Source organism: Aquila chrysaetos, chromosome 2, assembly GCF_900496995.4.
Source record: "Aquila chrysaetos chrysaetos chromosome 2, bAquChr1.4, whole genome shotgun sequence".
In the NCBI taxonomy this organism is placed as follows: domain Eukaryota; kingdom Metazoa; phylum Chordata; class Aves; order Accipitriformes; family Accipitridae; genus Aquila; species Aquila chrysaetos.
In genome coordinates this window covers 38,711,488-38,728,920 of record NC_044005.1, presented here as the reverse complement: position 1 = coordinate 38,728,920, position 17,433 = coordinate 38,711,488, and the positions used below count along the sequence as shown (strand labels likewise).

Sequence of the window (17,433 nt, the reverse complement as noted above, 5' to 3'; positions counted from 1 at the left end):
ATTAAACACTACTTAGCAACAACTGAAAACATCAGTGTTATCAACATTCTTGGCATACTGAACTCAAAACATAGCACCGTACCAGCTACTAGGAAGACAATTAACTCCATCCCAGCTGAAACCAGGACACTCCCCCAAAGATGGGCTGCTCTCTTGTCCCTGACCTTGGCTGTAAACTCCAGCATCATCCTTACCTCCATTAGAGCCTCCTGAGTCTCGTCTATTGCCCTCTGAGCCTGGCACTGACTAAGGATGCACCAAACAGCACTGAGTGAGGGACTCTGGTTACATGCCAGAGACCCAACAACTCATCAAGCCCCTTACAGCCAGGAGAAGATCTGGGAAGCAAGCAGGACTGCTGTAGTAACAACATTGTTTGTTCAGACCCCTAACCTCTCTGGCTTCACAATATCAACATGGTGAAGACATCTGATAAGAAAGTGGGACTTGGTAAAATAACTCCTGTCCTTGCCAAGCATTAATCTCAGTCCCTTTGGAAGGCTATCCCTGGAGTCCATGGTCATACCCCAACGTGTAGGGTGTTCCACAGCTGGGTGCTCTCTCTGCCTGCATCACAGTACCTTGCTTTTTGGGAATTAGAGCCTGGAGAGGTCAGAAGCTCCAATCACACTATATGAAGCTGTGGCAGACAGCCCTAAACTATTGATGTCTCTAAATACTAAGTGCACTCAGGAACCAATTCAGCCTGCAGCACACAGGCTGTACATCAACAGGATCCCAAAGGGGTTGCAGAAAAAAATTTTCACTAAGGACTGTGAAGCAGTAATTCTGTTTGCACTGACATATTTGTCTCTCCCATGGACAGAGGATACACAGTCACAAATCGCTGCATTTGTAAGCACGTCCACTCTTCTCATGCTGTTTCAGTCACTCCTTGTCCCTGGGAGAGACATAGCTGTCCTAACCAAAAGCTCCATTTCATTCACATCCAAGAAGGTAGTCTTGCAACCTGGGAGAAGACTGACACCTTTCAGTTATATGACAAGAGCATCATAGCTCCACATCTACAATCTGACTTGAGTAAGGACTCCGATTCTGTCACTGGAAAGACTGCAATTCATTAACATAGCTCTGCTATGCACGCTTTGTTATTTATCTTTAACCACATCCCTTTAAAACTAACCTTAGTGACAGCTTACTTCTGTAAGATTCCATTTTGCTATTCATTTAGTTTCATCCTCCTATGACTGCGGTGGTTCCTACCTCTAGCTTCTCTCGCTACAGACCGTTGGCACAACTGGCCTGCAGATAATAACTCTGACTTGGATGCTGTGTTAACAGTTTGCTGTTCTCATGCAGTTTTAATTTTATTTCAAGAGGAACTGATGCTGATTTTTGCTCCTGTTTCAACATTTGGCAGAAGCATGAAATTCCGCATGTTGTAGGAAACAGGAAGAAAGTTTTAACTTCAACTGCTTAGGATGTACATGCACAAACAACACACTCAAAGTGCACACTCCTCCTCTTTATCTCCTCCACACCTCAATTTTTCTGTTCTCTTTCTCTGCTCTTCTGGGAATGTATCTCTTTCACTTCTGCTCATCTCTCTCCCACACCCATAGGCATGCACTGATTTGTTATTGCTAGGTCACTTGTGATTACAGGTCTGGATACGCTAGTTTATTGCAGGGTTGTCCCTGGCTTGATAGGTTGTTTGCTGTTTTGTTATTACAGTGCTTAAGCCTCATTCTTCCAGTTTGCTCTCTTTCACACACACAGACAAACCACCACAACATATTTATTTTGAAACGGCAAACACAAAAATTGACTTGGGCTTTGCTAGCAATTTGAAAGGCAATGAGGGAAAAGGGAGTTATGGGCCCTAGAAATGCCAGCCTCCCTGCCCCGCCTGACTTCTCTGAGTGTTTGCCATTTTTTTCTGTGGTACTGGAGTATAAAGCTTCAAGTGCCACAAAAGCTGCATGTCCGTTTGCTTTGCTTGGCTGCAGAAGCCCAGGTACAGCATTCAACTGGGAAGCTGTTAGCTTGTGTTGGGGAAAACCATGGGTCCCTTTTGGCTATACAGACATTGGCAATAGCTGTTACAAGTTAGATTTGGCCCCTTAGAGCAACAGGCAACAAACACGAAGAATTGAAAGCCTCTAAAAATTATTACTGATGTATTTACACTTATCAAATATAACAGCAACCCCGCCCCACCCCAAAATGTGTTTTGGGGCCCTTCCAAAAAGAGGGGGATTTCAAAAGCAAACCTACACCTTTCCTCACAGCAGACAGAATTTCCGTTCTATTTTGAACAGTCTTGTGTATACCCCTATTGCATTCCTCCTCTTCCCCCTCCCACTGAAAAAAAAAATAAGGCAAACTTCTGGGCATAGCTTAAAAGCCACAAAACTTCCTCCATGTGTGTATTCTCCAGCTCCATTGCAGATATTTGGAGTTACATAAAACTGGGCAGTTAGTGATTCTGGCAGCTGAAAAATTACGAAGTTCAGGGGCTGAGGAGGGTGTGGGCCAAGCTGAAGTTTTCCAGAGTGCCGTACCAGATGGAGCAGAGGAAAAATGCTTCTCTCTCGAGGCTCAGGAAGGTGGAGTTAGAAGCTCTGAACCTGAAACAAATTTCAGGGAATGTTATCCATTCCGTGTTCCCTGTGAACACAGGTTATTGGCAGTGCTGGTTATCAAGGATGATTTGGACCTTAAAAAGCAACGAATGTGCCTTTCTGTATGTAACATGGCAGAGACTGACATGCTCCAGTTACCCCCCATTAGCCAGAGCTGTACAAGCCTTCTCCCTTATGAACTAGCAGCATGTTTCCATTTCCATCTGGATGGTTGATGTGTAAGGATAAGATCAAAGTGCATCATGTAATAAACTGCACTGGCTACCAAACATGCTCCAAGTCAGCCCATTTACACTAGAAGATGGTTTTGTGTTAGAACATCTGTTTACTGGGATGATGCTAAATTTAACTGCTACATTTAAAATGATGTCTGAAACAGCTAACTCCTAAGATCCGGACTTAAAACTATCCAGGTAGGAATAGACCCCCTTCTTATCTACTCTGAGTGCTGAACAGTGTGTTAGTAAGCACATGTTGTAAGATGTTGGAATTTTTCAGTGTAAGTAGTCCCAACTGGGTTTTAAAATGTCCTGGCTAGTCAGGCTTAATTTTCTAGCTCTGGACAGGGTTTTAAAACATGCTTTCAACTGTGACTAGCTGTGATCACAGTAAAGACAAAATAGCCTTTAACCATGTGTTAGTTAACAAACACTGGAATATTGTGTCTAGTCTTAAAGGCATACAGTGCAAGAAAGACATCGTCAAGCTCAAGTGAAGTCCAGTGGAAGGACCCTAAAATGGTTAGGGGCTGAAGCAAGCTGGGAGAACTCAAATTCTTCAGGCTAGAGAAGGCTAAGACAGGAGACTTTGTATAAGAAGATAGAATATTTGAACTTGATTATTTTAATGAAAATGCTAATAAAGAAGCCAAATTTAGAGGTTTTACAGAAGATCATTTGTCCACTAGGATCTGGAATAACTCACTTCACATGAGCGAAAACCAGCCATTTGATTTTTGATTCTCATCACTATCTGAAATGGAAACTGGCCCCAATGACCTAGAAAGGAGAAACTGTGTATATCAGGGTACCAACTGCTAGAAGCAACTGATTCATTTAGTATGAAGGATGGAAATACATTTTAAAGCGTGAATTTTCTGCATGATGTCATCGGTTCTCAGTGAAATAGGCATGGCAAGGTTGAATCTGTTTACCTATTTATTTTGAACACACAAAATACAAACTTCTATAACTCAGTATGGAATCAGTCATCTAACTAAATAAAGTAACTACTTATGTGCTATGCTGTCTTGGCCAAGTCACTCAAAAGCTTACCACTTGAGATTATGGTTCTGCAGCAGTCTAAATTAAACTAACAGTTGGCTTAGGTGGTCCAGCTCTGGCTATGCATTCCCATTCCTCCCTTACACCCAACACATTGCTCATTACACCATTCACCAAGCTGTTTCCCTGATCTAACCTAGATCCCTAACATCTAGGTTAAACATAAAGCCCACCTAACAAAAAGTCACATATCCTTTTGTACAAACCAGGATCACAATAATAGCTAAAGCTATAGGTAAGAAGTAACATTTAACTCCACTTTTCCATTTCATTGTAGATAGCTGCAATTTTCCTCAGGTTTGGGGTCGCTTTTTTTTTTTTTTTTTTTTTGAGAGGGGAAAGGGAAGTTTTGGAAAATTCAATAAAGTGCTCATTCTTATATGCAAAATATAATTTCAACATGCTTTTTCTGTTACTGTCAGTTCACATTCCTTAGGAAAATGCTGAAGTGAAATTTAATGAAATTCAATGAATGCTTGCTGGAAAATGTTTGCTTTATAATGAAAACACAGGTATGCCATGACAATACTTAGAAGGAAAGGAAGAAAGCATTTTGGATATTTTTTATATCTTAGACAACATTATGTAATTTGTTACTTAGATGTCATTAAGCTACATTAAAAAAAGAAGACCAGACATACCAAATAAAAATTATGAAAATGCCTTTTTTTCCCGCTGTAGTATGGCCTGTAGGGTCCAAGGTTCTGACCCCAGTAAGACCCTCAGTCTGGCAAGCAACTATGGGCCTTGAAGTTGCAAGCTCCAGCTGCACCAAAGCTCGCTCCCTCTGTGCTGGAGCCCCCTTGCAGACTACAGTGATCTGCACAAGCCAATTTTTTTTCTCTCTGTCTGGGATCTGGCAACGACCTCCTGCAACCTAACTGCTCTCCCCACCAGCCTTTTCTCCAGGCTCTGTGTTGACCTGGCAAATGCTTCTAGCTGTAAGGAGATGAAAAGAAGGTAAGGAAAAAATGGGGGGGGGGGGGGGGCGGGGAAGCAAGCCCTGCAGATGAAAGTCTGAGGCAGTGTTTTCCTTTCCAAAGTACTGCTACATTCCCATAAGCTTGTGGTTTCCTGCATTCTGCTGGAGGGCTTTTTTTCTTTTTTCTTTTTTTTTTTTTTTTTAAATCCTTCTAGTGATATCTGAAGAGGGAAAATGTCCAGCACTAACAGGAGGCCTTTTGTTGTATTCGTTTCTAAGTGGACTTTAACCCAGTTACTACAGACTGAGTCACTGTAGAAACAAATAAAATAAAAGCTCTCTGTTTTGTCCCTCTGGACAGGTCAGGGACATGTTAAGTTCTGTTCTCCCTCTCCTGCTTTCTGGAAGCAGTACTAGACCTGGCATTACACTGCAATAATAATGAACATAGTTTATGGCTGTTCTTTTTTATACGTCCTGGCAACCCCTACAGAGTTGATATTCCAATAGAGCCAGCATTTCATTAACAAAACAAATACACAAGGGGCGTATCTTTGGGTAATGAGATGAAATTAAACCGGAGAAAGGCCAGCTACCAGGGACCAGTAAGATGTGGGTAAGTATGACACGTATAGGTGCATGTCTGAGCTATTTTGGTACCTTCTCAGATCTCAAATATTTTAATGACTCAGAGCAAACAACTGCTTGTCTCCAAATATGACTGTAAGATTCCCTTGCTATCAGACTGAAATTTAGGCTGAGTCTGAGGGTTGAATTTCGGTCATTCCTTGCAGTTCTGTTTGCTATGACAAGTTATATCCTGTCACCATACATCAATTTTAGGCTAAATCATTATCTATTTAGATCCCAAACATCTAAATCAAAACAGATCTAAAAAAAAAAAAGCATCCTATGCATAGGCCTGTGGTTCCCTGGGGCTTACTGATCTCTGGAGGCTCTGGAAAGTCTGTGCACAAGAGGATTGCTCCTCCTTTTTCCCCCCTTCTCTCACCAGCCCGCCTTCCCTGAAAACCTTTTTAACTCTTTAGTGTTCCCTTATTTCTGAGTTCTCAGCACTGGCAAAACAGCTGCCTGTTGTGGCTGGCAAACACAGAAGCAGGCTATATGCTTGCTTTCACCCCCCTTTTGTACCCCCCCCTACAGCTGGTTACTTGGTTGCTTATCTAAAGCCATTGTGTTGTTTTCCCATAGCCCTCTTCCTGGTCCAGGGTACTCCAACTCATTTTTAAAGTGGGGAAGTTTTATGCTGGGAATTTTTATCCTGGGAAGAAGTCAGTAGTAGGTGGGCCAGAAATACATTTTTCAGCTGGGGAATGGGCATACATACAAAGCTAGGACAGCGATAGACATCGACACTTAGCAGAGAGGATTTTGTACAAGAACATGACCACGCTGTGCTGCACAGAGAACTGAACACAGGCGAAGCCAAGACTGTTCCAGGCCATCGGTGTGAGTCAGCAGGAGTTTCACATGTGGCTAGTATTGCACTGGGCATGGGAGGGCAGAGAGCACAGAGCCAGGACTATACCGATGCCAGAGCTGGTGTGCAGAGTCAGGACTAAGCTCAGCTCCGTGCCAGGCCTCCTGCTGCTCCCCCTTTTCTCTCCCACTTCCCAGCAAACTTGTCATCCTACAGCCATGCACTCCGGGATTGCGTGCCTGGCACAAATGGCACATGTTCCCACACCTGCTCTGAGCTGTGCCGAAAGACTGCCCTAGCTGCTGAGGGTTGCTGGAGAGTAGAAGTACTTTGGCTGTGCCCTCTTCTCCTGGTTCAATTTCTTGTGCCAGTCTTGGGACTCCTCAGCCCTGAAAGAGTCCAGAAACTGCTGGTAGACCCCTTTTGCTCTGCCAGAACAGCTAAGAGTAAAGGGCTTGCACAGCAAATGAAAAGTGAATATGAACTGTTACCCTATTGACTTAACACTCTGTATTCTGTCTGTCTGCAGGAGCCTATCGGTCTACACAAGCTGCAGCATAAGTTATGAAGAAACAAGTCAACTAGTTAGCAAAGGCTCTGTGATCTTGGTGCTACTTAGCATCACTACTCTTACCTAACTTTTCCTTTGGTTTATTCTGTAACAGCCACAAGAGACCAAAATATGGTCCAGCTTCAGCATAATTTGGGAGTGTAGGTGGCTGCATTACTCCTTCCTTGTTATAGTAGCAGCAAGGGACACATAGACAACCTCTTCCCGTACCTGGTTCCTTGCTACTACAGTATCAGGGTTTCACTGGGATGGTCCTCACATCACTTGGGCCAGTAGAAAAGATGCAAAAGAAATTCCATCCCAGCTAGAGATCTGGATGGGTTTCAGAGCCTGTCAAGAGCAAGTAAAGCAGCAAAGTGTTCTGAAGTTCAGATGGCAGATTCTTTGGGACAGTTTCCAAGAAAATTTATGTTCATTTCTTGGCTGAATCCAGCTTTAAACAGAAATTAGAATGGTGAACCTGGGGATAAATTTGTGACCAGCAGAAGCAAAACATATTTTTTTTTACCAGAGACAACTGAACTCCAGATGTTGTCAACATCACAAAATTCTAGAAGTGCCAATCTCTTTGCGGGTTGCCCTGAGAAAGGTCATGTCACTGAACCCTTGGGGACTGAATGGCTTTTGTGCTGGAAAATCCACCCCCAGATGTGCAGTGCGTGCTGGAGTTTGATGCAATTTGCTTTGCTATCAGATTAGGCAGAGGGGAAAAACAGATCACAAGGAGATATCTTACTTTATGAGAGCAAGCTGGTCTCATAGATCCTGCAGGAGTTGTGCTTGTGCTCTTTCCTCTTGAAACCTGTTGAACATGTTTGCTGCTATAAGATGCTGCCTCAAGCTGTCAGTAAGAGAATCAAATACCTTTACCTCAGCCTGGTTGATTTATAGGAATGGCACTCATCAATATAGATACAGTTTACAAATCAGACTCAATGCTGACAGTGACTTTACATTCCTCTGGAGGACATCATGCTACTGAGAGTAGTACTAACCTAAGTTTGTGCTAGAGCATTCCTTGCCAGCAAACAGCGTAGTCAGAAGGAAAACATTTGAATCTGCTTTCAGGACAGAGTTCTTTCTCGGTTTGGGGCACTAACAACCACGCTCCTTAGTTCTAATATCACTTCTTTTGCCTCTTAGCCTTTGAGTCCCTGACACCAATAAAATGCTGACCAACAATTTTAGAAGCAGCATAACCCTCACATCACGTGTCACCTATTTCCCTTCTCAGTTTCACACATAGAGCCTGTAGGCCGTGTTTGTGCATGTGACAGAGGGAGGGGAAAGAGATGACACATGATCTGAGGGTTACAGTGAGACTACGTGCATCTGCTTTGGGATGCAATGGTATGGCACAAACGAATGCAGTGTTTGTATGACACAGAGACACATGACTATGCATACCACTGGGTAGCTCTGTGAAGATGTCAGTGGAACTGATTTTCTTTTGTAAAAGCTGTTCTCCCTGCCAGATTTTTTTTTTTTTCCTAGTCACAACTCTACTATTACTTTGCAACATGAAAAGCTTCTCAGGGAAACTTGTTTTCTTGACACTGTAGATACTAGGAAAGCTTACAAATTTTCTGTGTATCATCTGATGCAAAGTCAAAATGTGCAGCAGTGATACGCAGTGTACGTTATATACTAAATTGATTAGAAAATGGGTTTAAGCAATAGAATAATATAACTTGCATCCATTTGCCATTCAAGAAGGGATGCACAAAAGAGTCTGTCACTTAATTCAGTAGGGTGATCAGTGGCTCTGCCTGGGAACGTACTTATTTACAAAAGGGCACGTTATGGCTTTAGAGCTTGTTGGAGTGAAGCAGGCTTAAATATAAGCGTGCATATGAATTGTTCTATTTTATAACTTGTAAGTTGCTCTTTCTGATATACTCCACCCTCCGGTGACCTTTTGCTCAGAAACTAACCTAATCCACATACAAACTGAGCTTCCCTGCTTCATCACTATCACCAGGAGCTGTTTTCTGCCTATTTGCGCTTAACGCAAAACTTCAGTTACCTTTTTATTTTTATAACTCCTGAAGTCAGTTTATGATGAGTTTTACCAGTTGCTTACAACAGGTTGCAGTGCCTACATTTAGTACGTGGTATGCTCAGGTATGAAGTTTAAAAAGATTTTGCATCAACAAACAAATGACAAAAAACTCCAGAAAGCAATTTAAGCAGAGGACTGAATTTCTGCTAAGACCTTTGACAGTAGATTCATTGGCTTCCAGCTGATCAGACAAGACTTTCAGCTCCTTGCTGGCTTTATTCTCCGGTGATCTGAAGGCATTTGGATAGTGCATTTTAAACCAATTGGTTGTTTTCTCAGAGTCTACATAGGGGTCGGAGAGAAAGGGGAGTATCTTTCTTGCTAATGTTAGCCAGACAATGGCAGCTTAACTGTAAAGCCCCCTAAAAGAGAATAAGCCTATTGTGTTCCCAGTGTGTTTCCCACATTTCAAAGGCCACTAAGTAGCACCAGCATCTTTGCCTCTGGGTTACTGAGAAGACAGACTCTTATGCTTATTAAATGATGGCTTTCCCTAATGATTTGAAACAAAAACGGCGCACACATACAAAGCCAGAGATGTGCACATTTAAGGTTTCTCCTGCCACAAGGTCAAAGACATGAAAAGACACAATAAAAAGTTTGGCCCCGAGATACCAGAGTAGACCCACTTGCCCATCTCTCCCACACCGGCCCTTACTCTCTTTTCTACTGCGAGAGCCCCTGATTCCTGCACAATTAAGTGCGGCACCAATGGCATTTCTGCTGCCTCTCCTTCCACTTGGCTTCACTGCTGAGAAAGGAGCTTGTTCGGCGGGGAGGCGGGCACTGCTGCCTGAATAGTCTCTGAAGCATTCATTATCTCCCGCCTAATTACATGGCCGGCATAGTGTTGTTGTGGGAACATTGCATCACATTAATCAGCAAGGGGATGTGCCAAGATGAAAGGGTCCCCTTGTGTCTGCTCTCTGCTGTGGAAAATGGGCAGGAGGGTGGGGGAAGGAGCGGAGTATTTATCAACTGGTGAGGGAGGGATGGCACAGTGGGTGCACCCAAGCTCAGCCTGGCCAAGCCGCCATCTTCCCAGGCCAGCGCTCTTATAGCAAATACACTTTTTGTGTTCATGCGTGGTGGTGGACTGATAGCTCCGGACTCTGAAATCCTTTACCACAGCACAGGTATGAGCAAGAACAGTGAGGTGGCATGCCACTCAGTTGCTCCACGAAGGAGTGGGAGCTGATCCTTCGTACCCTATCATGCTCTCAGCCTTCTTTGATGAGAAATGGGATCGACTGTTCGAACAGGCTGGGATTTAGCTGCAACCTGGCCGCAGGGCTTCACAGAAAGTCAGGGTCCCTCCAAACACACTCTCCTCCAACAGTCCAAGTCAAATGTTAAATAGTAGCTGTGATGGGCCTCCTGGATCAAAGTCAAACTAGTACCCAAAAGCAAAAGTTTCATTTCCCCAAGCCTGCTGGTGAGAACCCCAGTTCACCCACACAGCATAATTTTTAAATGGACTCTTGAAATCCGAGAAGAGATCTCATTTCCTCCTATCATTGTCCCGCTTGCAGGGCATTTGAAAGGCTTTGTAAGGCTTTGCATAGATGCTTCTCTGTGTGTTGGGGTTGGGGGGAGGGTTGAGGCATCTACACTGTGGCTGTTTGGCACCCTGCAAAATACTGGGTCAGACTGGAATACCAAATGACAGTCCTTGGCTGAGCTGCTTAGTGCTGCGAGATGCAATAGCAGCACTCTAGAGAGAATAAGGAAAGGTAACGGAAAAATGAAGACATTACAAATGCAGTTCTTTGCATGGGTTAGCCTCTTCCATTCACTTTTGATTCAATCCATTCAAATCAGCCCTCTTTAAAATCCTCCAAGGACTGGCAGCAGCTCATGCTCTCATGCTCAACTCTCCTCCCATTTCACTTCCTGCAGGCCTTCTGTCCGTCACAGCTTTTCTGCACTTGAGCTGTGCTGCAGGTTGACTTCAATTGCTTTGAATTGAAGCGTCTTGCCTCCAGACCCCATTGTTTTTGCAATGCATCTGGCTTATTAATGCAGGCTATGAAAGCCACTTTGGAAGCAGATTTACTGAGATGCAGATAAGTTTATCTCCCGCAAAGTAGGTGCAAATGCCAGTTCCTCCTGCAGTGACTGTTGCCAAATCCTCCCACTGGTATCCCATGCTGTTTTGCGGACAATTGGGGCAGCCTGCTTATCTGTATGCCACCTGTTGTGCTGGAGTCACCCTGACCCAGTGCCACCTTTCTACTCAAATACTGTTGCCGAGTCAGGTGGTGTTCTTTGGGTTTTGGCACACAGGCAGCATTGCTTATGTGATAGCGGACAGTCCTATACTAAGAGACTTGACTTCATTGCCCTCTGGTGAGAGGACTATATACAACAGGGCCTATCAACATTTTTTTTTTTTTTTGAGGGAGACCAAATGGGACCTGCCTAGGTTACAAGTGGCAACTAAACTGATGAAGGGCGAACTTCCAGTTAATCTTGTTGCATATACATAAACCCAGTGTATGGAGCAAGAGGGAACATTTAATATAGCTCAATTCCAGAGATCATCTCTCCATCCTGGGCTTTTAATGCCTACAGTGTTGCTCTGGTTTAATTCTGCTTGATCTTTGGGTGCAAGAAGAAAGAATGTCCACTGTAATACAGAGGATGTTTAAATCCAGCATAAGGACTGTATGGCCAAGCAGCTCTCTTAGTTCCACTACCGCAATCCCTGGTTCGTTTTCACTCTTGTTCCAGTGCTAGAGACCCACACTAGCAAAGAGCATCTCAGCTTAGTTTCCACATTTGCCAGGTTTGAACAGAATCCTTGCTCTGTCTTTTGGGCACACACATCCTTTAAATAAACTAACTTTGAGAGCTGCATATGCACTTCCTAGCTCCTCTCTCCTGCTCAGTCTTTGGTTGACCATCTTGCCTTGAACACAGGCCACCTTCATACTTTATTAACCTTTCCTTCAAGCCACCAGTAAAGTGGTGCTCTAGCCACCTCCTTCCCAACAGAGGCCCTGGAATTCCACAAGATGGAGAGCATTTTGCCAGGCCCATGCTCACTAAAGACTGGGAAAAGCCCATGGGACTGGAATCCCAACCCAAAGACAAAGCACAGTTTTATCCTCAGTGGTATTAAGGTTACTCTCTGAACAATAACTAGCTGTCATTTTCATCTCACATTTGCCCGACAAAAGCGAGATACTAAACTTCGATCACTGCAATGTATCCTGTGCCAGTTTACATTGGAGGAAAAAAGCTTGAGAGATAACACAGTGAAAAAACTCTGGTCTCTAATCTACCAGATAGATAAAAAGACAGAAGCACGAGGAAGACGTTCTATGGCATGATACAGGGGAGATAATGATAGGAAAATGTGTCAGACTTTATAATTACTGCTAATGAGGTTAATCTAAGGGCAACTAATCCTGTGGGAGAACATGGTGGCTCTGTGATCACGGCCTTTTCTGAAATACAGTCTTCTGCAGCCCTCTACCCCTAATGCCTCTCCCCTTCTGGGACATCCACTACCCCCCAGTGCAGAAATGTCTCCTTTTATCATGGACCCACCCCAGCAGTGTGCAATCAGACATTCCTACCCCCACAAAGGCAGTGACTTATCTGCTGGCAACCTGCACCCCAAGCAAAGAACAGGTTTGCCTCCTGCTTGCACTAGCTCCTGACCGCCGAGGCACAAGCTTGCATGTGCACTGCAGTTTGTTTTGGAAAATGCCTTTTGACTTGTGTTTTACCATCACTGCCAGTTATTCCAGGATTTGAGCTTTGTTTTGGCTCATGAGTGAAGGCATTGGGAGGACCAAATGCAGATGTGGCAAATGAAGAGCTCTAGGAAGAGGCATAGAGTAAAAGCTGGTTCAGTTTCCATCTCCTCCTCTTTTTCATGTGCCCCTCTGACTGCCACACTTAACAGTGGCTGTGCAAGACACTCCAGCAGCAACCTTTGTGTAGTAGACACTGTGCAAATCATAGTGTTTCTTCCAGTTTTGGGAATGTAACTTTGAAACCATTTTTTTCCAGAGACAGGAGAAAGGTGACGGTACAAAACACTTGTGGGAATTTCTTCTTTTGGCACAAAATTTCATTGCTTCTGAAGAGGAAAACCGACATTGCAAACATTCCTCCTCCCAGCAGAGGGAAGGAGAATGTGGCAAGTGGCTGCTCCAGCCAAAGCTCTCCAGCCCTGAAATGGAAGTATCTCCAAAGGTCTATGTGCTGCTGAGGCACATAACCAAAGCCCACAACAAATCCTAAGCACAGATAAGTTCTGTTTCACAGTTTCACTCCCACTCTTCATGTGACAGCTTTATTTAAAATCTCACAGTACCTCTTTCTCACCTGGAAACATCATCTCTGGCTTTTCTTTCTCCTTGTCTTGGTCTCTGGTTTCCAAAGGACTGTTAACTGAGAACCTCTTTTCTCCCTTGCCTCTATGCTTCTGTTAACCTTGCTTTACATATTCTATTACAAAAAATAAAATCAAACTTCAACTGCATGAAAAAAGGACTCAGTCCATTTTATGGTAACTGCAGCATTCATGCCTATCTCTCACTGATGCCAAAGGTGAGAGGAATTTTAGTAATTCAATAGATAGATAAGATAGGGGAGGTTATTTGATTTAGTATTTGGCTGCACCATGTTTCTGAAATACTGTGCAGCTAAAAAAATGCTAAAGGTCACATGACATGTTTCTTTAGGTAAATGAAATAGCTTTTCCTAAAGCGATATGCTCATTCCAGGTGCAATTATCATATTTTTAACACTTTACTGTAAGTCCCCTTTTAAAGGAAGCTCTTATCCAACAGCTCAATGGCGATTTTTAAGTAAGTAATTTCCCTCCCTCCACATCGCCACACTAACACCAACAGGGCTCACAAGGAAATCCCAACAGGCGGACTGTTATTCAGTCCATTTCTGCATTTCTAAGGCTCATCGACCTTTCTTTTGTTAGATAAAGGCTTCCCATCTCTTTAAGCCCTTCATTCTTGCAATAGTCCCACAGAAAAGTTGACATCCTTGGCAAGGAGAGTGAAAAGCAGCTTGTCCGCCCTTCCCAATAGGCCAGGCTGGGGTTGTTTTAGCCTGTTTAAATCTCTCCCCTATTTATATGCTAATGTTCTGGTATCAGCAGAAAGTATAAACAGTGTTGTTTACAGCTCCCTATAGTCTGTGAGCACCAAGCTGCCAGGAGAATACTGTGTACTGGGCAAAGAGATGTATTTATTGACAATGAAAATGGCCACTTCTAAGACTATGAGAAACAAAACTGAACTGTAAAAATGCAGTGTCAGCCAACAATATAACCATACAAAACAGCACTGGCAAAAAGCCATTAGCCAGGGGGTCAGTCATGGACCCTGGGGAGCTAGGAGATTTCATATTTAACAGGGAGAGATCTGGGGAGACCTTCAGCACAGAGACCTCTGAGAAAAGAAAGCATCAAGTTCCTTGGCAAGGCAGCTTACATGCTCCATTTGCTATTATTGCAGATTTTTGTTAGTGGATAATGGCTCATAGCTTGGCTCGTAGCTCTCCTGGATCCTGAAGTGAATTAAACTCTCCTAAGAAAAACAGCACAGTCTAAAGGAGCAAGCACAGGAATTCTTGAGTTCAGAACTTGTCTCTCCATTTTGCTATGTGACTCTCTTTACCAGTAGAGAACTAGGTCTTAAAAATAACAGTAACGGTAAAACCAGGCAGCAGTGAGGATGTATATCAAAGATGTTTGTGCAATGTCAAGCTCTCTGAAGACATTAGGGCACAGAGCTTGTCTCTTCTTTACATCAGCCGACAAAATGTTGACAAATGCAATGGCACTCCCTGTTCAAAACAGGGGAAATACCTGCTCACATCAGCAATGTCTTATCTTCCAGTAAATAAATGTTAAAAAGACTTAAAAAATCCCTGTCTAACATAGTGCCTACTGTATGCAACTCTCTCACAAAAGCAATTACTGACAAAAGATGCTGGATTGGCTGACCTGGCAATCCTTACAGTATGGTTTTCTACTGAAAGGCGGAAAAAGGCTGGGACAATTAAAGTTTAACTCATATTCTCCTACTGTATACATGTTTCAGCTCTCACCAGGTGAGATTCACCACTCTGCTTCCAGGAGGGAAAATGCAGGGGACTTCAGTGAGGGCTGAACCCTCTTTTGAGCCCAGGCCACCCAGGCTAGCTGAGCCACATCCAGTGCCTGCACTAACAATACCACACTCTACTCTCTTTGGAGGGGGACTCCAGTGGCCGGATGACCGGTCCAGCTTGTCTCCTCAGTGAGCCAAAGCCAGATCACACCCACCAGTATTACTGCCTCCCTTGCTGGACAGTCTCAGACAAGGTACCAAGAAAGGACTGCGTCTTTCTCTAGCCCTCACAGTCCTGCAAAACTAGTGCAGAGGCACCTGTGTAGGACAACATGAACTTGCTTGGCTGTTACGGGAGAACTATACATATACTGTAAATAAAAGGAAGTCATCTACTCAGCAGTTTTATATCAGCACTAAATTCATGAAAGGATAAAATGCCAAGAGGACCACTTGCAATGACATTGTGCCTTGTTAGAGCAGCACAGTCACAAAAAGAGTTTGAGGTGGTGAACAATGAGAGCATTATATTGGCAAAGATGTGCTTTTCTTCCAGTGAGAATTCAGTTGCTAAGTGCATCAAGAGGATTTACAGCAACCCTTTGCTGTAATAACTAGACATAGGCCTGCATGAAAATCCCACATTTGGCTGTGGCACACTGGCTAAGACTACTCTGTCTCCTTCTAGTAGTGTGTTCCCAACGAAGGAAAGAGCTTATTTCTGCTACTACAGTACGTCTGAAATCAAGTAGTAGTCTGGTGGTGCCATGCCAAATTTTCCAATGCAGAAAGTTTCTCTGTCTCCCAAGTTAAAGTAATCTGCATGTGGTCTTGCACATATTACTTACATCATCTTTTTAAGAAACTTAATCTAGCCAGTTTTGGGCTTTGAAGTTTTGCTGTACAATGTAAAAGGTTTAAGTCTACCCAGACTGCATCAGGTGCCCTGCACACATTGCATCGTGTATTTTATGGGATTACAAGTGCTTATCAACAGTGCAAATAATACAGCCCAGTGCATTTATTCCACTCAAGACTGTCTGAAACTTGTTCATTTCTGATAACTGTCAGCTAAACCACTAAGCCAGGAGGGGATGATGCTTGTTGGAGCTGTTTTGAGCTTTAGCAGCAGTTTCTAAATCTCCTTCCATTACTTATTATTAATTACTGTTCGTTAAGCACCAGCAGTAAGAGAAACATAAAGGCAGCTCCGTAGAAAGGGGTTAACCTTTAAGCACAAGGCATATCGATTAAGACCACAGTATGAACAGTGAGAGATGTCTTGAATGTGAAGCCAGGAGCTGGGATTCTAGTGTTTGTATTTTTGGCATCTGTATCTGCAAGAGGATGAAAAGGCATGTAAGTGTTTTTAAGGGTAGGTGGGTGTTTTGGTCAAAGAGAAAGCTGACGCACCTAAAACTATGAGAGAGAACTGTAGATGTACTTCTCAGAGATGCGTCTACAGAAATATTAATAAAGAAAAGGCTAGAATGTAGTCTTACATAATTCATTGCTGCTGGGACACAGGCCGGGAGGGAAGAATGGAAAAAACAGTCCATAAAGATGCCAATAGTTTCTAAGCAGAAACATCTGTTGAAGTCTTAAAAACGGTCAGGCCTGCAGCAAGCTCAGCAACAGGAAAGCCTGCAGTTGATCACTCCTACCCTCATCAGCCCCATAAGCTCCTACCCCTGGGATCGGCGCAGAGCTTGGAAGATAACTGACACCATGAATCAAACACGGCTCCTTTCTTAAAGGGGAAAAGGGGAGGAACAGAGAGCCAGGATGGGCGTCCAGGGAAGACAAATGATTACTTGGAATGGAGGTATTCAGGAAGAGTTACAAAAGAGTAAGGGAACATGCAAAGGGAGACCCAGTGGCTTATCCATTCTGTCCCAAGGGGGCCCGTACGCCGAATTTCCATTGCTCTGTCCAGTCTAATTTTAAACGTCTCAAGCAAAAGGCCTTGCTCCCCTCGGGAGGCTATTGCAAAATCTCACAGATCATCTTTGCCTTTTACATGACTGCCTCTTCCTTTGTGATAGTTCATTTAGTTTTCTTTGTTTTCTCTTGATGTTCAACAGTGCCCCCCGACATACCAGTTCCAAACAGCAATTTCTTCTTCCTGAAAGCATTTTTTCCCCTCTGCTGTCTTCTCTCAAGAAAGGAGTTATCTTATCCGTGGAGGTTGTATTTTGTTCATCTCTGCAGGATCTGCATCTGCCAGCAGGAATGGAGCACGGTTCTGCTGGATCTTACAAGGATCAATGAAAGGAGGGCCTCAGCTGCTATATTACAAGAGAAGTATAAATTGGCAAAAGTTCTTATAAAGCAGGGTTTGGAGTGTTCCCGTCCCCATTTCCAATCATTTCAGGTGCCAATTTTGGCTAATTGCTCATGTTAAAGCTTCTCAAAGTATGTAAACCTTTATCCACCGAGAAAGCCAAACTTCAATCAAT

At 43.5% G+C, this 17,433-nt stretch overlaps 1 protein-coding gene across 20 annotated transcripts in view; it reads right to left on the bottom strand.

Annotated features, from left to right (window-relative positions):
• Positions 1 to 17,433, bottom strand: part of RAD51B (RAD51 paralog B) — a 495,227-nt gene that overhangs the window by 105,535 nt on the left and 372,259 nt on the right. For 2 of the 20 annotated variants that reach the window (XM_030031079.1, XM_030031088.2), the window contains exon 12: positions 58 to 2,591. The exons of 16 other annotated variants lie outside the window; for them this stretch is intronic. In XM_030031079.1, the coding sequence (XP_029886939.1) occupies positions 2,474 to 2,591 (118 nt within the window). In that variant the 3' untranslated portion in view covers positions 58 to 2,473. Of the gene's footprint in view, positions 1 to 57; positions 2,592 to 17,433 lie in introns of those variants that run through there. 2 more of the 20 variants (XM_030031194.1, XM_030031212.2) reach the window with 2 other exon arrangements.